General features: G+C 50.4%; 1 protein-coding gene across 1 annotated transcript in view; it reads left to right on the top strand.

The window, feature by feature from the left end:
* The first annotated feature begins 3645 nt into the window (after positions 1–3645).
* The window catches only part of Ell (elongation factor for RNA polymerase II), a 53800-nt gene continuing 36895 nt past the window's right edge, over positions 3646–20550 (top strand). Inside the window, exon 1 of the mRNA XM_021169735.2 lies at positions 3646–3813. Coding sequence (XP_021025394.1) covers positions 3679–3813 — 135 coding nt within the window. The 5' untranslated portion in view covers positions 3646–3678. The remainder of the gene's footprint in view (positions 3814–20550) is intronic.

The raw sequence follows: 20550 nt of genomic DNA, 5'->3' as shown, positions 1-20550 counted from the left end.
CCTAGGACCTCTGAAAGAGCAGTCAATGCTCTTAACTGCTGAACCATTTCTCCAGCCCCGGTATGTGAGATCTTTTAGTCACACCTACACCTGCTCACCAGAAACTGCACTGGTCTTACCCCACACCCCCCACACCCCCATACCCAGTCTCCAACTTCCTCTCTATAATGTTCCCTGAAGTTGGTGTAGCACCTATATACATCCTACATCCTTTGTTTACCTCAGAGACAGGGTCTTGCAGGATACTGGTGATCCTCCTGCCTCAGCCTTCTGGGTAGCTGGTACTACAAACTTGCCATCATGTCTGGCTTACTTTGCAGTACTGGAAATCCAAAATCTCATTACATTTTATTAAATTGTATGTTGGGGGGGGGGGGCGGTTGTCTGTGCAGTGGTGCATATCACTTCTTCCTTGTGGGTCCTAGGGATTGAATTTAGGTCAGACTTGGTAGCAAGCACCTTTACCTACAGGGCTGATTTGCCAGCCTAACAAATACTTTAGAGATGGATGAGCCATGTGTCCAGCCTCTCACTGGGGGATCCTGGGCTATGACTTCCTGCCTTTAGAGGCTGGGTACAAAGTAAGAGGACTCTGAATCCAATGATGGAGCCTGTCCCGCCACGGAAGATTTAGAACACTGAGACCGGAAGACTCTTGAGTTCAAGCCACCTTAAGCTATATGATAAATTGCAGGCAAACCTGGACTCATGAAACTATGCCTTGAAACAAGGGTCTGGAGAGGTGGCTCAGCAGCTATGAGTACCTGCTGCTCTTACAGAAGACTTGAGTTCAGTTCCCAGCATGGAAATTCACAACCATCTGTAAGTCCAGTTCTAGAAGACCTCATACCTTCTTATGGCTGTACATGGCACACAGACACATGTATGCAAGCACTCATGCACATAAAAGTAGCTTAAAGCTGGGTGGTGACTCATACCTATCATCTTAGCACTAGGGAGACCAGGACTGTGTTGGTGAAACAAGCATTTCCTGACTCTCTGCTCTGTGGTTGAACTGAATCTACCAGAGATGACTCTTGGAGACTGCAGCGGCCGCTCCGCTCTCTGGCTTGACTAGCTAGGACCTCTTCTCCATAACATGTTAACTTTATGCTGGACATGGTGGCACAAGAGTTTAATCCCAGCCTTTCAGAGGCAACTGCAAGCAAGCTCTTTAGTTTGAGGCCTCTTGCTCTACATAGCAAGTTCCAGGCCAGCCAGAAACCCTGTCTGAAAGATTATACATATGACATTATGAGAAATACATCTTTTAAAAAGATATATTGTTGGTCAATGTGCAGGCGTTCAATCCTGTGATTCAGTGTATTAAAAACTGTTCACAGGCCGGGCATGGTGGTGCAGAGGCAGGCGGATTTCTGAGTTCGAGGCCAGCCTGGTCTACAAAGTGAGTTCCAGGACAGCCAGGGCTATACAGAGAAACCCTGTCTCCAAAAACAAAAATAATAATAATAATAAAAAAAACTGTCTACAGGGGCTGGAGAAATGGCTCAGAGGTCTTGACTGTTCTTCAGAGGTCCTGAGTTCAATTCCCAGCAACCACATGGTGACTCACATCCATCTGTAATGGTATCTGATGCTCTCTTCTGGTGTCTCTGAAGACAGCTACAGTGTACTCACAAACATCAGATAAATATATCTTAAAACAAAAACAAAAGTGTCCACAGGTAAGCAGTGAGCAGCAGTAATTGATGCTGATCATCACATGAGTAAGAGAAGCTGTTAATTACACACACCAAAATATTACATAGTCATCAAAAAGGAACGAAGCTCTGATTCATCACCAATTGATGATCCTTGACAACAATCACACTTCAAAGGCCTCAGGTTGTGGGACTGCACTATGAAATACCCACAAAGACAAGCAGATCAGAGTTGCCAGGTGACAAAAAGGGAACAGGAAAAACTGCAAATGAGGACCAGGCTTTCCTTTGATAGGAAGAAATGTTCTGGAACAGTCAGTGGTGTCGGTTGTGCAACATTGAGTACGTGTTGGATGTCGCGTTAAGAGTTGTTTATTGGAAAGCCAGCGCGTGACGTGTGGGATATTCAACCAGTTGTTGAACTTTTAGCATCAGACACATTCAGCACTTCATCCTGTTTCCACAGTTCTTGCCCTGGTTCTGGGAATCCCCCCCCATTAGCTGGACCCGGCAAGCCCACGCCCACTTGGTTTATATAACCACGCCCACCACAAGCCTCAACAGATGCCCACTCCCTCCTGGTGCGAGCAGGCCTGACACTTGACCCTCTGGAGAGCTGTGCCTAGACTCCACCTAAGGAACTCGGAAAAAAGCATAAATATCAAGCTCAAAGGCCCGAGTTCAAGTGTTAAGGGTTCATGAGTAACACATGTAGTGGCGAGGTTAGGAGCTTGGAGAGATGGAACCGTCAGCTCTTATACATATGAGCGGGCGGGGAATAGGCCACGTCGGTCAAGCGGTCAGGGGTCGTAGTCAGTTGGGTGGGAAATCCTTGAAAATTGGTTTTCGAAACGCGGCAGCGGCAACTCCTGAATAACTCAGCTTGCCTAGCGGCTGAGGCTTCTGGGGAGAGCCTCGGGAGCTTGGGGTCTGGCTATTTAGCCCAGTGCGTGAACTTAAGTAGGGCAGACCCTGCGACTGCGGGGGGCGTATCAGTTGGACGTTTGGCGGGCAAGAGGTGGTCTGGGAAAATCAGCAAGCACGCGGTGGGGGAGTGGCCAAGCCTGCTTCATGAATAATGCAGTAAGTCGGTGGGCGGGCTTTACAGGAGTTTGGGGGCGTGGCCAAACGCGGAGCGCTTGGGGAGCAGCTCCTCGGTGACGCAGGGTTCCATGGGCGTTTGGGGGCGTGGCATATGGCTGGTAGAGGAGGCGGGCTCCAACGCGTGTAGGCGTGGCTAAATGTTTCTTTAAGGTGATTTTTTTTCACTGGGGTGGGTGGGCTCGCTGCAGGCGGTATGAGTGACCATCTAGATCGGGCGGGCAACTGCGAATAAACGTGTTCGCTGTCGCGGGCTGGCAGTCTCCAACACGTCGGAGATCACGGCTAGTTTCTCATAAATAACACACTCACGCGACGGGTCGCGAGGCTGAGAGGGCTTTGCTGGGTTTGGGATGAGGATGGGTTTCCAGCGGTCTTGGGGTCGAGGCTAACCTTCGTCTTATGAATAATGCAGGAGGAGTCGTCAGGTAGGAGGAGCCTGTCTGTGAACTGGCGCACGCGCATGGGAGTTGTTTGCAAGGGAGGGAAGTTTCTTAGAGAGCCCTGAGGCGTGGCCAGTCGGCTGCGGGAAGAGCTGTTTTAAGGCTACGACTGGCCTCGCGAGACCCTTAGGGAGTGGCCAGTTGCGCTGCGGTTAGTTTTTGCAGGCGGGTTTGGAGCGCGCGGGAAGGCGTGGCTAACCTCTCTTCTTGAATAATACAGCAAGACTCACAGTCTCCGGGTCCGAGGGCGGGCCTGTAAGTGCTTGGGGGCGTGGCCATCTGTGCGGGCCCGAGGCAAAATGTTCCTCAGCTCTGTCAAAGAAGGCACGCGCGCCCGGAGTGGGGCGTGGCTATGCTGGCCTCATGAATAATGCAGCACGTCGGCGGGCGGGCGGCGCGGCGGGGCGGGGCGGGGCAGGCCGGCGTGCGGGCGCAGTCGCTGAGGAGGGGGGCGGGGGAGTGATGGTTGCAAGATGGCGGCGCTGAAGGAGGCTAGGAGTTACGGGTTGTCGTGTGGGCGCGTGAGCGACGGCAGCAGGGTGTCGGTGTTCCACGTGAAGCTCACCGACAGTGCTTTGAAGGCTTTTGAGAGCTACCGGGCCCACCAGGTGAGCTTTGCGGCGTCCTGGCGGGTAGGCTGCGCCGTGGGGAGACACTTGCGGGGACCTGTGGGGGACAAGGCCGCGCGTCCACACCTGGCGATACCTTGACCAGCCCCAGTGACATCCTTCAGGTTGGCTCTACTCTTGTCTCTTTTAAAAAAATAGGTCCTTTCTATGTAGCTCAGGTTATCCCTGAACTGACGGCCATCCTCCTGCCTTAGGTTCTTAAGTGCTGGGATGACAGGTGTGTTTGGATCCACTCAGAAGGGGTAGTTTAGACAGAAACTTACTGCCTGGCCCCAGATCCTGCCACTCTTGTAACCCTGTTTCCCTGGATATTTTGGACAAGGCTGTTGTGTTTTTCTCACCGACTGAGGTGGTGGTGTTAGCCATGGGGGCTTCCTCCCCCTGGGCACTCAGCAGGAGGCAACTGTAGCCACCACACTTGGTCTCTCCATTTTCCACTCTTCATCTGGGAGAAATTCCAGGCTTTTTGGTACTGCCTCCTGGCTTGGGAGTGGGGTTAGGGATCCTGGCTGTGTCCCTCTTTCCTGTGCCTCACTCTGGGTCACACCTTGATGCCCCACCCAAGCCACGGTATCACCCTGCATCCATCCACTGAGACAGAAGTTGCAGGAGCCCAGGGGAAGTGGCTTGAGGGTTCATCTTACTAAAGTGACTGGGGTGTTGAGTCTGTCTGGGATGTGTGTTTGCCTGTGCTGGCTCGGGGGGTGTTGACGCGGTCGAGTGAACAGAGAGTAACTAGGAAAGAATGTGGTTTTCTTCCTGCCCAGGACATGTGCTGCACCATTGGCCAAGCCAGGAATTTATTCCCCATTCAGTGATCTGGGGAGCCTACCTCTTCCCGCATGTCTTCCCTTCACTTCTTTGAGCCACTTCCTGCCCGTGCCCGGGTCTTAGTTTTTTCCTTCCTAGAACAGGTTGAATCTCTCTGGAAAAAGTCCTTCTTCCCTTGTCAAAAGGGGCAGAAAGTGCCCCTGCAGGTGAGAAGGAAGAGGTGGTGAGGATTTGGGTGGCAGCCACTGAGTGACCAGCCCAGCCACTCTTCCTGGTTAGAATTCCAACCTGTAGTCTTTCCCCTTGGGCCATTCTGACTAGTCCTGGAGAACCAGGGCTTTTCTCAGAAACAGCTGGGCCAGAGCATGAGTCACTACTGTCAGGTGGACTTGGTACCTGGTGGCAGTAGCTGGCCCTTGCTCTGCCACCCCTACAGCCTTCTCCAGCACCGCTGTCATACTGTTATTTTTAATTTTGGTGTGCGTTACATCCCCTAACTAAGCCTGGTCTTCTTCTTGTGAGGGCACTTGTGGAATTGCAGGCCACCGTGCTCGTGCCCTGAGGAAGCCAGCTGTGTCTAGCTGTTTGACGATCAACCATAAGGGACTCTGGGCCTTGTGGCTGACAGCATTCAGTTTTGGGACAGTCCAAACCTGTGTTTATCTGGAAAGCTGACAGGGCACTTACTGGCAAGGCGACTTTGGAGTGTAATCTGTGGTCAGCATCAGAGCTTCACTCTATCCTAGGCTGCTGTCAAACCCATGACTCTTGACTCTAGGTGCCAAGGTGGCAGGCAGAAACCCACCACCAGCCCAGCTTCAGAGACACATATAGTTTGTTTCTTGGGTTTTTTGGGGGGTGGGGGTGGGGGGAGGTTGGTTTTTTGAGACAGGGTTTCTCTGTACCACCACGGCCCGGCTCTGTTTCTTGTTTTTAAGTAATCCTGGTTGTCCTAGAACTTGCCAGGTAGAACATACTGGTCTCTAGCTCTTGGAGAGCTACCTGCCACCTTTGTTAGGTTAAAGGTGTGTGCCACGGCACCTAACTTGGATATACTCTTACTCTCTGAGTGTGGAGGGGTCTAAGCTGAGACAGTATTAGCTCTGGTGGCAGGAGAGGACAGGTTTGGAATGGTGAACCATGGGGAGGGACTTGGAGAAACTTGAGTGACCAGAAAGGCACTGGACATCAGCTGATGCTCACAGGGCCAGCACCACCTCTTGTCCCTGCTTTGAGTTGGTGCCACATTAAAAAAGCAACCTGTCCAAGTTAGTCTCTTTTGCTTCTCCAGCAGCTAGGTCTTGAGTCTGCCCGGCACTTGCTTACCACTGAGCAGTGCCACCAGCTCTTTTATGTTTTGTATTTCTAGATGGGGTCTCTCTGTGTAGACAAGGCTGGTCTGGAACTCTGAGATCTCCCTGCCTCTACCTCTGAATGCTGGGATTAAAGTTGTATCACTACTTTCCAGCTACTTGCTTTCATTTATTTATTTTTTTTTTTGGTTTTTGGTTTTGTTTTTTTCCAGACAGAGTTTCTCTGTTTTTTTTTTTTTGTTTGTTTGTTTTGTTTTGTTTTTTTGCTTTACCTCTTCTGTATCCCAGGCTGGTCTTGAACTCAGGACCCTCTAACCTTAACTTCCCTGTTGACTGTCATGCCCCAGCATCATCCTATATTTTAGTTTGAATTGCCAGGAGCTTTTTCTTAGCTTCAGGTGTAGCCAAAGCAGGGCCTGGAAGGGAACTGGCTGTGGAAAGGGTCTGTGTAGCCTGGCGAAGAGCTGCACATATTAAGGGGTGGGAAGTGTGCGCTTGCCTGTACTGGCACAGAATGCCATGCCAGTTCAAGGTACAGCCATAGGCATGGCTGGAGCCCATCCCACCTGGACCTCTAACATAAAAATAATACTGATAAATACAATGCAGGAGAACTGCCTGTGGGTTCAGGGCTGGGGAGGATGAGGCAGAAGGGTTTGGAATTCAAGGCCAGTCTGGCCTATATGAGACCTTTTCTCAAAGAAACAACCTAAAAGAGTTCTCAAACCAAACTGGTGCTGATGTGACACTTCATCTGTGTGTTTTGGGGCTCTGTGGGTGTGGCTTCTAGGACACATGAAGAAATATGGTCCCCTCTACCTTCCAGGACAGACAGTTGCTATTGAGAGGCATGTTCCCAGCAGGGTGTGGTGGGGCATGCCTTTAATCCCAGCACTCAGGAGGCAGAGGCACGTGGATTTCTGAGTTCGAGGACAGCCTGGTCTACAAAGTGAGTTCCAGGACAGCCAGGACTATACAGAGAAACCCTGTCTCAAAAAAACAAAAACAAAAAAAAGAGAGAGAGGCATGTTCCCTGAGAGCCATGAGGTGGGGACCCTGCCTCCACCTACCCCATTGTAGTTCATCATTGCTAGGAAGGTGGCTCTGTGGCCCCATGCCCTCACCTTGCCCTTGGTGGAGAGGCATGGAGAGGTCAGGGAAAATTGAAGGTTCTAGCAGGGTTAAGAACCTTGAAGCCGGGCGTGGTGGCACACGCCTTTAATCCCAGCACTCAGGAGGCAGAGGCAGGCAGATTTCTGAGTTCGAGGCCAGCCTGGTCTACAGAGTGAGTTCCAGGACAGCCAGGGCTACACAGAGAAACCCTGTCTCGAAAAACCAAAAAAAAAAAAAAAAAAGAACCTTGAGCATCTGTGGGCCAGCAAGGGTCAACCTCCCCCTTCTTCAGTCTTCAGAGTCTCTACCAAGAGTGACTCTTGTCTGGATTCTGCTGTGGCCTCATATCCCTGGACACCTGTCACTTGCCAGTAGGAAGCTGCCTTCTGGGACACTGTCCTTAACCACTCCCCCCCACCCCCAAAGGAAAAAAAACACCTCTTCCCTGCCTGCATAGTGCTGGCCTTTGGGCTCATAAGTACCAAGATGCACCCCTCATGTTACACCTGATGTTTTAGAATCCTTGAGAGGCAGAGATGGATGTGGGAGATCCAGCAGAGTGGGTGTCCGTAGGGAGCAAAGTGGGTGCTACGATGGCCAGGGGGGGCCGGGAGGAGAGCAGGATGCCCTGGCTCTCTGTCCTACACCACGGGGGACATCTGGGAGTTGGGCAGGAGGCCTTAGTTAAGCCTGCATCTTTCTGGTGTGGCTACTATACCAGTGGGGATCCCAGCCTTTTGGAATTACCAGGACCCTGCCCTGGTCAGAATGGACTAGTGGTTCCCACTTTATTCTGAGGCAGATGAGCCTTGAAGCAGCATATCATCCCCTTCCTCCCCAGCTTCCTCAGTGCACAGAGGACTCAGACCAGTCTGCTAGTACCCTTAGAGCACACTCAGTGACTGAGGGGCTAGTCTCAGTGTCTGCTGTGCCCTACTTGTTCCTGCCATCCATCCCAGTCAGCCCCATAGGGAAGCAGTGTCCAGTCTCCAGGTGAAGTCATGGGTGGTGGTTTTAGAGGCCAAGTTACTTCTCAGGACCTCCAAGCAGGGAGGCAGCTCAGGAGCCAGGCATCAAGGCCTCAGAAGGACTGTGGCTCTACCAGGCAGAGTAGAGCATGCTGGTATGGGCATCAGGAGTGTGACAGCCTTTTGCCTTTGGCCTGCTGGAGAATGGGTTTCCTGTGTGTGTTGCAAGGATAGTTCTGAGACTGAGCCTCTCCGAGGCCTTGAACAAGAGGCTGGAGTCTTGGGGAAGGGGAGGTGACAGATGTGTGTGTACTGGGGACCAAGCTTCTCCCTAGCTACCGTGACCCTTGACTGTGCTTCCGGCCTCCTTGCTGTGGCCACAGTGACTGTGTGTAAACAGCAGACACTCAGAACCCACCCCTCTGTTGACTCATCTGCAGGCCAGAGTTCATCACCCTGCAAGCAGTTTTGACAGCACACGGGGATTGTGACATCCTGGCGTCCTTGAGGGAGGAACTACCCAGCACGGAAAACGCGGCTACTTTTCCCTGCATACTTTGCTGGTCCTTAGGCCCAAGCCAAACCCACAGGAGACCCAGGGATGGGGCTAGCAGGGCACACACAGGAGTCCTGCTACTGGTTGACCTGGGTGCTCTGAGCCACACAAGTTGGTTTTTTTGTCAGCTCTGCAGTTCCATGGGTCACTCAAGAGTGCCCCCAAGTGACTTCCTACCAGGAGGCAGCTATGGCAGATGAATATTTTTTTCTGTTTTTATTCTTTCTCCTCCTCTTAGATAGGTGTTATGTAGCACATGTAGCACAGGCTGGCCCTTTCCTCTGCTTCACAAGTATTTGGGTGACAGGTGTTTGTCACCACACCCAGTTGTTGTGTCACCTTTCAATAAAAAGAAAAGCTGGTGTCCAAATAGGCCATCCTGAGGAGACTGTCTCACACTCAGTGTCACAGCCTTGTGCTCTTATGATGTCCTGCAGACAGGAGCCTCTCTGGCCAAAGGGGAGATGTGGCTCCTCACTGAGTCACCAGGCCCAAAGGGTCAGGGTGTCTATTTGAAGCATGTGGGAAACCTTGTCTCCTTTTTACTATGTGCTCAGCCAGCATGGAGGGAAGGCTCACAGAAGACAGTTGTGACTGTCTTTGAAGTACAAGGGGCATCCTTAACCACTCTACACTCAAGACACACATGCAGTGTTGTCTCTCTGTCTTCCCTAGTACTAAGTAAACAGCTTATCATCCCTTAAGCCTCAGAGTCTGTGTGCTTGGCCTCCACTGAACTGCAGCCCAGCCCAAGCTCTCCTGGTTGCTCCATTTTGTTTTTTAATTTTTATTTTGTATGAATGGTTATTTCTATGTACATTCCACCTGCATTCTTGGTTGTGAGCCACCATGTGGGTGTTAGGAACTGAACCTGAGTCTTCTGCAAGAGCTGGCAGTGCTCTGCAGCTGCTGAGAGCCATCCCAACCCCTCAGGTTTTTCTTTGCAGCTCTAGAGATGGAACCGGTGCACTAGAGCATGCCAGGCAAGCAGTGACCACTGAATACCCCAGGCTCGGAAGCTTTTCATTTTGATCACTGCACCTCCCACACTATACCCCTCAGATCTCCCTGCTCATTGATCAGACATGTATTCTAGGTGTGGTACATGGGATGTACCTAGGGATGGCTGCTGCTGTGGACCTTGAGTAGAGGCAGGCTGGTGTGTGCTTTGGGTGAAGGTGTCCTAGGGAAGGAAGCCTCATGAAGGCAGAGGCCTGTGGCCTCTTTTTTTTGTTTGTTTGTTTTTTGTTTTTTGTTTTTTGAGACAGGGTTTCTCTGTATAGCTCTGGCTGTCTTGGAACTCACTTTGTAGACCAGACTGGCCTCAAACTCAGAAATCCGCCTGCCTCTGCCTTCGAAGTGCTGTGATTAAAGGTGTGTGCCACCACGCCCGGCGGCCTGTGGCCTCTTGAAGATGAAGCTTTCTCAGTGCTAAGAGTCATTGGTATGGCCCATGGAAGAGATACATTGAACAGGGAAGGCCATAGCAGAAACTTCAGGCAGCTCTGAGGGCTGATCTGTGAGAGCACCCTGGGGGACCAGTGTGTGGGATCATATGTGAAGACCCGGTATTAGGTCCCAGAAGGTAGGTGGAGCCAGGTGGCTCAGAGCTCTCCCTCCTCCTGACTCTTGTCTCCTCAGTGCTGGAATGAAAGTATGTGCCATGATAGCCTGCCCTTTCTTTTTTTCATTTCCTCATTCCCTCCCTTCTTTCCCTGCCTCCTTTTTTCTTTTCCCCTCTTTATTATCCCTGTGTCTCTCATCTCCACTTTTATTCTTTCTCTTTTTATGGAGATGGAACCTCAGGGCTTGAACTGTGCTAGGCAGCTGCTTATCGTGAAGTAGCACCCCAGGTCAACATGTGTGCAATTAGAATTTTTATTTATCAGTATGTGTGTGTGTGTGTGTGTGTATGTGTGTGTGTGTGTACACAGGCATGTACACGCGCACGCATGTGCAGGTCAGAGGACAACTTGCAGGAGTTGGTTTTCTCCATCTACCACTTGGGTCCTAGGAATTGTACTCAGGGTGGCAGGCACCATTCCCCAGTGTCATCTGGTGAGCACCCTATGTGCAGTTTGAAGGTAGTTTCAATGAGTGTAGTTGCCTGTTCCTCCTGGCCCTCAAGTGACTCAGCATCAGATGTCAGGGTCACCACATTATATTGATGTTGAAGCCCAGGCTCGTGGTGAGGACTCCATCACCTAGGCTGGTGGAAGTGCAGAGGTGGCTGGAAGGCCTCAGTCCCACTAGGAGCAAAGCAACTCACCAAGGACTCTGAGAGATGTAGATGCAGGTCCCTGGAAGCCTGGTGGCCCTGCTAGCCATCTTTTACACACGGAAGACCAAGCACACTGTGGGGACCATGCCACTCCTGACATGTTCTTCCTCATTCTTCCCCCAGTGACTGTTCTACATGCTTGACAGAGCCATGTATATCCCCCTCAAAAGGCCAAAAGACTTCACTGATTCTGGCTTCTCAAAGTCACTTTGCCACCCTGGAACCTTTGTGTCTCTGGGGGCAGTAGAGTCTTGCCTTGGGTGTCTATCTTATTTTATTTTATTTTGTTTTGGTTTTTCGAGCCAGGGTTTCTCTGTATAGCCCTAGCTGTCCTAGAACTCACTTTGTAGACCAGGCTGGCCTCGAACTCAGAAATCCGCCTGCCTCTGCCTCCCAAGTGCTGGGATTAAAGGCGTGCGCCACCACCACCCCACCCCACCCCGGCATCTATCTTATTTTAGTAAGGACATGGCCCCTGTTATTAGCACCTTGCCCTCTGGAGGCAGAGTAGTCAATTCTGGGCCTCCTGTGGCCCTGCTGTGGATTGCTCAGGCAGCAGGATAGTGGACCTCTTTGGGAGCCTGTGTGGCTCCCTCCTGGCAGGCTGCAAGTCATAGGAAAGAAGCCCTATGTTGTTTCCACAAGGTTCACTGTCACCTTCCCCAGGCATGTGAGATGCTTTAGTCTCTCTACCTCCTGATCATCTTAATGTTTTTTGTTTGTGTGTTTTGAGACAGGGTCCACATAGCCCTAGAATTAATTATGTAGACAAGGCTTGCCTTGAACCCATAGAGAATCCCCTGCTTTTGCCTCTTTATTGCACATCTTAGGCTAGCTGCAAAAGTGTGTGTTCCTCTCACCCCAGTGCTGGAATGACAGATGTGCCCACTGTGATAATTGCCCATGCAATTTTTCCACTAGATTTATCTTTATTACATTTTGGGTTTTTTTTGTTGTTGTTGGTTTGTTTTGTTCGTTTTTTGTTTTTTGGGTTTTTTGTTGTTGTTGTTGTTTTTTAAGATTTATTTATTTATTATATGTTAGTACACTGTAGCTGTCTTCTGACACACCAGAAGAGGGAGTCAGATCCCATTACAGATGGTTGTGAACCACCATGTGGTTGCTGAGATTTGAACTCAGGACCTTCGGAAGAGTAGTCAGTGCTCTTACCCTCTGAGCCATCTCTTCAGCCCCCCGTTTTTTGTTTTTCTAAGACGGTTTCTCTGTGTAGCTGTCCTGAAACTTGATTTGTAGACCAGGCTGACCTTGAACTCAGATCCTCCTGCTCTGCCTCCTGAGTGCTGGGATTAAAGGCATGTGCCACCTTGCCCAGCTAGATTTATCTTTATTCATGTGTGTGTGTGTGTGTGTGTGTGTGTGTGTGTGTGTGTGCCCCTTCATGTGCAAGCCTCAGCAAGAGTCCTCAGCCAGAGGACAACACTGTGGAGCCCCTCCTCCCATGTTCATGAGGATGGCAGGAGCAAACTCAGGTTGTAAGGCTTGGAGACAAGCACCTTTACCACTGTATGTTGTCTTGGGCTATTGGTTCATGCCTGATAGAATATCTTCAGGAGGCCAGATGAGAGGAAGGTCTATGCGGCCACACTAGCTGAGTGAGGTGGTGTGACCGTTGCCCATTGCTGGAAAGCCTTGCAAGCCTTTATGTACCTTTAAGATACAAGTTGAGGAGGCCTGGGGAGAGTCTTAGTGGCCGTTAACCATGCAGAGGGGAGAGAAGGTCTTCACAGCTCTCCAGCCTTACAGTTGTCACAGGGTCCTGTCTTCTCATTGGCCACAGACTTTGGCAGTGTTGGTCAGGCTCACTCCATGTCCTGCTTGAATGCAGATTCACCTCTGCTGGTCCCCTTAACTAGAGATTAGCAGTGGTCTCTGTCAGAGCGCTGGCCTTTTCTGGCACTGTGAAAGAGAAAAGTGGCCTGGGAAACTGAGATTTCTTCCTGGCTATAACAACCCTAAGGCCAGGAAGCCAGGAGCTGGCCTCGGTGGGTGTGAAATAGTCGGGCAGCCTCGGCTCCCAGGCCTTCTTGTCTCCTTTGTGTTTCTCCTTTGTGTCTAATGTCTTGTTCCTTCTCTGTACCTCTGTGCCTAGGTTGATCATGTGTTGTGGGTAGTGAGGGGGAGGGAAAGGAGGATTTCTGAGATCCCATTTGTGGGCTGTTGGCAGAAGCTCCAGCTTCTAACAGGGGTGTGTGTGTGCACACATGTGCACATGTGTGTCATGACAGCCCTACCCTACAAACACCAGATCAGGCCCTCAGTGCAGAGGAAGCTAATTTGTTAGCTGAGGGAGTCCTTCCTGCCCTTCCAAGTGTAGTGCCAACCTTCAAGGCCAGGAAGCTGAGAATCCCTGCCCCCCTGCCCCCCCCCCCCCCAAGCTGGCTGAACTGGTTTCATCCTCCCAGCACATACACACTTTCACAAGTTTGTGTATTTGTTCTTTATGGTTTTGCTTTCTCTGCGTTCTTTTTTTATTTTTTATAGATTTATTTACTTTATATATGTGAGTATGCTGTTGCTGTCTTCAGACACACCAGAAGAGGCATCAGATCCCATTACAGATGATTGTGAGAACTGAACTCAGGACCTCTGGAAGAGCAGTCAGTGCTCTTAACTATTGAGCCATTTCTCCAGCCCATGTGTATTTGTTTTTTGAGTCAGGGTCTGTCATTGTAGCCCTGGCTGACCTGGAACTTGCTACACGGACCAGGCTGGCCTGAAACTCATAGAGATCCACTTGCCTCTGCCTCTCAGGTGCTGGCATTAAAGATATGTGCCACCATACCTGGCTTCCACAAATTTATTATTGTGGCTTTGCAGGATCCAGGGGATACACATGTCATAGCATGCATATGGAGGTCAAAGGTCAACTCTGTGAGTTGGTTCTCTCCTTCAATCTTTTCTTGGGTTCCAGGAGCTGAGCACAGGTCACCAGGCCTGCACAGCAAGTCACTATTTGCTGAGCCAACTCTGTGACCTCTGATTTTTTTTTAAAGGTAGTTTGGTTTTTTTTTTTCTAGGTAGCCTAGGCTACCTCAGAATATGAAGTCCTCCTGCCACAGTGCTGGGTCACAGCTATGCCACCAACCTGTGGCTCCTTCCTTCTTTTTTTTTTTTTTTTTTTTGGTTTTTTGAGACAGGGTTTCTCTGTGTAGCCCTGGCTGTCCTGGAACTCACTTTGTAGACCAGGCTGGCCTCGAACTCAGAAATCCGCCTGCCTCTGCCTCCCGAGTGCTGGGATTAAAGGCATGCGCCACCACGCCCGGCCTCCTTCTTGTTTTTTGTTTGTTTGTTTGTTTTAAGATTTATTTATTATATGTAAGTACTACACTGTAGCTGTCTTTTAGACACACCCTCTTCTGACACCAGAAGAGGGCGTCAGATTTCATTAAGGATGGTTGTGAGCCACCATGAGGTTGCTGGAATTTGAACTCAGGACTTTCAGAAGAGCAGTCAGTACTCTTAACCGCTGAGCCATTTCTCCAGCCCCCCTTCTTGTTCTTAAACAGTGGTTTTTCAAGGAAATTATGCTTCCTGCTAGGACCTCATGGTCTTCCCACATCCGGTGTGACTTCATGTCCTAACTAGGCTCTAAGATGATGATGACGGGGCTAGTGAGATGGCTCAGCAGATAAGCATAAGACTGACTGCTCTTACAAAGGTCCTGAGTTCAAATCCCAGCAACCACATGGTGGCTCACAACCACCTGCAATGCCCTCTTCTGGTGCGTCTGAAAACAGCTACAGTGTACTTATGCATAATAATAAAAAATCTTTGGTCCAACCGGAGCAAGCAGGGTCAACTGGATTGAGCAGAGGTCCTAGATTCAATTCCCAACAACCACATGAAGGCTTACAACGCTATGTACAGTTACAGTGTACTCATATACATAAATAAATAAATCTGTAAAAAAAAAAAAGGTGATGAGGACACTCATATTCACAGTTAGTCTTGAGATTAGAAGGTGGACAGGACCTTTGGGAGAGGTCCCCAGGTGTCTCTTCTCCTCAGCTTCTGAAGGCTTGTCCCCAGGATCCTGATAGTCTTCCTGGCTATAACATCCCCAAGGCCAGGAAGCCAGCAGCTGCCCGCCCTCTGTGCCTGGGGAACAGTTGGGGCAGCCAATTGTTCCTCTCTGATTTGTCCTGCTTTGCTTTGCTGCTTTGCTTTGCTTTCTTTTCCTTTTTTTGTTTGTTTGTTTGTTTGTTTTTTTGTTTTTTGAGACAGGGTTTCTCTGTGTAGCCCTGGCTGTCCTGGAACTTACTTTGTAGACCAGGCTGGCCTCGAACTCAGAAATCCACCTGCCTCTGCCTCCCGAGTGCTAAGATTAAAGGCATGTGCCACCACACCCGGCTTGCTTTCTTTCTTTCTTTCTTTCTTTCTTTCTTTCTTTCTTTCTGTTTTTTTTTTTTTTTTTTTTTTTTTTGAGTCAGGGTTTCTCTGTTGTGTAGCCCTGGCTGTCCTGGAACTCACTCTGTAGACCAGGCTGGCCTTGAACTCAGAAATCCACCTGCCTCTGCCTCCCGAGTGCTGGGATTAAAGGTGTGCGCCACCATGCCCGGCATCTTTTTTTTTTTTTTAAGATTTATTTTATATATGTGAGTACACTGTCACTGTCTTCAGATACACCAAAAGATGGCATCAGATCCCATTACAGATGGTTGTGAGCCACCATGTGGTTGCTGGGATTGAACTCAGGACCTCTGGAAGAGCAGCCAGTGCTCTTAACTGCTGAGCCTCTCTCCAGCCCTTGTCCTGCTTTCTAAACGGTCCTTTTTCCAGTCTCTGCTGTCACAGCTGTATGGGGAAGATCCTGTGTAGTGTCCTGTACTGCCCTTGGCTCAGTAGATGGAGAGAACACTGTTGTGGTTGTCCTAAATCAAGGTTGGGATGGCTGTTAAGCTGAGCGTATTGGCTCTGCCTCCTCTGTGGAGCCCCTTCTCCCCTAGCTCTGGTCTCAGGGTTACACTAAGCCTGGAGAGAGTCCCATGGTTCTGGTGTTGTCATGCCAGCTGCAGGTGCTTGGGAGGGGTGTCCAGCTATGTCACTTGGTCCATGTGACCAACGTCGGACTTTCGAAAGGTAGTTACTAGGGATAACCTCATCCCTGGATGCTCCACAGATGCTATAGGACAGTGAGTAGCATGTACTGCTTACAGAGGGATTTAGAGGACACCTGGGTACTAGTGAGCTAGGTGTGACTTTTCCTGTTGAAAACCAGATGCATCCTGTCCTGGACAGAGGATCCTAGTCCCTGACCACAATGTGGATGGCAGGAGCTTACCTTCTGGCAGGAGTTTGCCTCTCTCTGGGTGCTGACTGCAGTCCTTCTTCTCTTCCTACTCCAGCTGTGTGAGGCTACCACCACAGGGTAGGTTTAGTAGTCTATAGGGTGACTGTCCTCCAATGGAGCCCCACAGACTGGACAGCTAGGGTAAATGTATATCTGGGAGAGCTGAACTCTAGAAAGCTCCTGGTGGGTCTGCCCAAAGTTCCTCCTTTCCTGTGTTTCCTTGTGTCCTTCAGGTAGCCACCACCACTTAGGTGGAGACCTCCCTGGGAGCTGTCTGAGAGCCGGGGCAGGCCACAGCTAGAAGAGTGCCTTCCTTTCCCGTGGCCCTATTTTTGGAGTTGGCATGATGTACCTGCCTCATGTTCCAGGAAAATGTGCTTGGCTCAGGGGACATCTGAGATGAGGAAGGGATAGTGGGGGCTTGTACCAGCCTATCCCAAGGCTCCAGCTTCCTTAGAGGAGGGCAGGGTCCCCTGGTCAAGGACCCTCAATCATCTCCCCTCCCCCAGAAATGGCAAGACTTCCCTGTTTGTGGCTGTCCACCAGAGGAAGCCGGCTCTGCTGAGCAGGCCAAAAGGGCTGTCCCCCTCCTGCTTTCTCCCTTTGTCATAGCACTTCCCCCCAGGAAAGGTGCCCTGTTTTCTCTCAGCTAGGAAGGTCAGAAGTCCATCCCCATAGAGAAGGAACCTGCTCTGGTTGGTAGGGTCCTGGCTACTTTTGCTGTAGCTCCACAGACTGGAGGCAGCTCCTGTCCTCCAGTCACATGATGGCTCAGATTCTGAGCTTTAGATGTTGTATTTGATGACTTGCTGCCTTGGGACCCCAGGTGCTCCCACCCTCTCTTCCCCTCCCATTCTCACCTCTTGTGTGAGTACATCGAAAGCCTGACTACCTTATTTTGTGACAGGAATGGCCAATAAGGGTGGCCATGTTCTCCTGGGCAATGCCTGAAGCTCTGCAGCTCAGTAGTGGCAGGTATGCCCATCCTCTGCCATGTGCCTAATTCTGGGGTCCTAAGGGCATTTGCAGGGGTCCAAAGGATCCCACTTGCAGGCCAGGTTTACTATCCAAGGTGTGCCCAAGCCCAGGGCAGCAGCAGCCTGGCGTGCACCAGTAGAAGCTGCTTACCCCTATAGTATCTGTGACTCAGGTCTTAGAGATAGGCTAGGCTGAGAGTTAGGGCCAGGCTCCAGCCTCTCAGTTCCCATGCTGGGATTTCTATGACCTTGGATGTCATAGAACCCCACAGATGGGCTCATTCACTAAGGGGCCTTTGTGAGGCTGCAGCAGGAATTATATGTGTGTAGCTCTCTGAGCCTTGGCCATGATCTGCCCTGCAGGGCTACCTTTCTGCTTGTGCTTGACAGGTGATCAGTGACAATCAGGCACCTTTGCTTTGAAGCCCAGGTCCATGACCTCCTTAGAAAGCAGATGGGCACCATGCAGACTCAAGGAGACAGAGGTGAAGGAGTGTGTAGCCTACCAGGCTACCCTGTCTAGGCCCAGAGGAGGTGTGGGCAGGGTTAGTAGCCCCACCTTCCAGAGGAGGTACTTCACGTCCTCTGTAAGAACTGCTGGCCCTTAGCCACTTTTGATAAAACAGGAGGTTCAAATGCTGTGTGTACTGGCAAGGGTGATGAGGATGTCATAGTGCCCATCAGGACTGCCCACAAGCCTGCCCCATTGTCCTCAGATGAACAACTGAATACAGGGGAAGCCCTATGATAGGAGGGTGGGGGATGTGGCTAATGGGCCAGGTCAGGACTGACGTGCACCTGGACCCTGTAGACATACCTAACATTTGATGGGAAGAAAATACCAGAAGGTAGAGATGTCACCACACTTGTGGCCTGGAAGAGCCAGTGGTACTACCCTCTTTTTCTGGTCTTGTTACTTTTAAATTAAAAAATAAATAAACTAGGCAGACAGGTAGTTTACGTCTTTAATCCTAGCACAGGCAGAGGCCTAGGCCCTCTGCAGTCTAGCTGCCTGATGTACACAGTGAGTTCCAGGCCAGGAAGGGCTGCATAGTGAACTGCTATCCCTGAAAAGATGTGTATGGGGCAGGGGGGTGTGCCTTGGCATCTCTGTGGAGCAAAGGCCTACACATACTTGGTTTCCCCTTCTCCTTTATGTGGGGTCTGGAGGTGTTGCAAGCCCCTTATACAGTGAGCTGTCTCTTGGACCTCTTTTGTTAGTTTTTTTGAGACAAAGTCTCACTTTGCAGTCCATGCTGAAATTTGTATGATCCTTCAGCAGCAGTCTCCCCGTGCTGGGATCCCATGTGTACCACCATACACATGAGCCAGTGGAATGGCTTCCTTTGGTCTAGAATATGGTTTTCCTTTGAGGGCAGAGGACCTTTGGTGTGGGCAGCAGGTTGCTGTTGCCACCATGGATCTCACTCTGGAGTCTGCTCCACTTCCCTCTGGGTGCACCTCCCCATTCCTCCTGGGCCAAATGCCAAGTAGAATCCCTCATGGCTCTAGTTTGTTTCCAGGTCACTCTGTCACTCACACACATGCTGGCTGCATATGCTGCTTCCCACTGGGTGTCTGCCCATCATTGCTCATGCTCCCAGGTCAGGTGACCCCCCCAATTGCCCCTCCACCTTGCTTCCTGTCAGCTTGCTTGGTAGGGGCTTAGATGCTATTCTGGAGAGATGATTCTGCCTGCCCATGATGAATATATGTGCATGCATGTATGCATGCATTTGTTATGTCCTGGGGCTGTTGCAAAGACTGCTTCCACATAAGATTTCTACCTCCCTAAGACAAAGCCCAGAGAAACTGAGTATCTTACTGAGGACACAGCTTAGAAATGACTGGCCAGTGTTGAACCAGAGTATTCCAAACTCAGCTGCATTCAAGAGCCCTTGTGTCATTTCTGCTTGGCAGGATTAAGTGAAACAGGGCCCATGTATTGTGTGTTCCTTGGATCTCCTGCTTAAGGATGCCCTTCTCTAATGGACAAAGGCAGTGTTTATCTCACGAACATCTGGGCAGGATCCTCTTGGTTGTCCTGTGCATTGAATTTCTAGCCCTGTCCTTGGCCACTGGGTACCCAGGTGAGGTGCTGCCTCATCAGAGCTGGTTGAAACCTGTCCTAGTCCTGGTGGGCTCTGCCTCCCCTACAGAGGTCCTCACAGCACTTAGTGGTGTCCAGTGTGAAGCACAGCTGCCCTAGCCCTAGGGTCTGCACAGCCAACCCACACCTCTGGGAAACAGCGTGTAATGGCTCTGCTTGGTCGTCCCAGTTAACTCTTAAAGTAGGAAAGGGGAACACATGGGCTTGTGTGGAGATCTCAGGGCTTTACTTATTTAAAACTACTCTGATCAAGGCCAGGCTTGCCTTAGACTCTAGCTGAGGACAACCTTGAGCTCCTAATCTTGCTGTCTCAGCCCCAAACTAAGTACTGGATGAAGGGTGTGCAGTCTCTCTGGTTTGTGTGGTGCTGGAAGCAAGGCCCACTCGTGTGCTTGATGCGCACTCTACCCACAAAGCTGCAGTTTCAGTCTCCCAACACTTTATAGCAGTTTTAATTTTACAGCAACATAGAGTATACTTCGTACTTTCTCACCTGCATAGCACCCGTAACCGGCAAAGCACCTGCCATCTTGACTCTCTTTTGAAGGAACACTAGCAAGCATGGTGGGGACCCTTTGCAGCAGGTAGCACTGGAGCTGGTGGCAGGTCATGCCGTGGCAGCACACAGGAAGCAAAGAGCCTTTAAGAGAGAAGCATGGCTGACCTGTACCCCTCAGTGACCCACTTCCTCCATCTGGCTCTACTTCCTAAGTACTCCCAAGAACAAAACCAAACCAGCACCCCTGGCTTGAGGAAGAGTATGCTTACATGGGAGCCTGTGGGAACAGTTCACACTCAGACAGTGTGATCCAGGCTTGGGCTCATACTTCCAACCCTCACAGTTGCAATGGTTTCAACATTGTTTAAAAGTCCAGAGTCTCTGCTGAGTCCCTGTGAAATCAAATACCATTTTCAGGCATGGTAGCCATGCTGTTGTTATGGAGGGTCAAGAGTTCAAGGTCAACCCAGCTATGTAGTGAGTCTGGCCTACAAAACACTTTGTCTCAAAAAACAAGAACAAAACCAAAATCCTCAAGTCACATATTCCCAGCATACAGTGGTACAGAACAAAATTCCTTCCAAAAGGAGGATCCGGGGGCTGGAGAGATGGCTCCACTGTTAAGAGCACTGACTGCTCTTCCAGAGGATTTGTAATGGGTTCTGATGCCCTCTTCTGGTGTGTCTGAAGACAGTGACAGTGTACTCACATATATAAAATAAATCTTAAAAAAAAAAAAAAAAAAAAAAGCTCTCTCCATCAGCCGAGCAAGATGCCCAAGGGGAAGAAGGTGGCCCCGACCCCGCCATCGTCAAGA

The sequence above is a fragment of the Mus caroli genome, unplaced genomic scaffold (assembly GCF_978045245.1).
Source record: "Mus caroli unplaced genomic scaffold, Mus_caroli_1 scaffold_10, whole genome shotgun sequence".
In the NCBI taxonomy this organism is placed as follows: Eukaryota; Metazoa; Chordata; class Mammalia; order Rodentia; family Muridae; genus Mus; species Mus caroli.
This window is presented reverse-complemented; position numbering and strand designations above follow the sequence as displayed.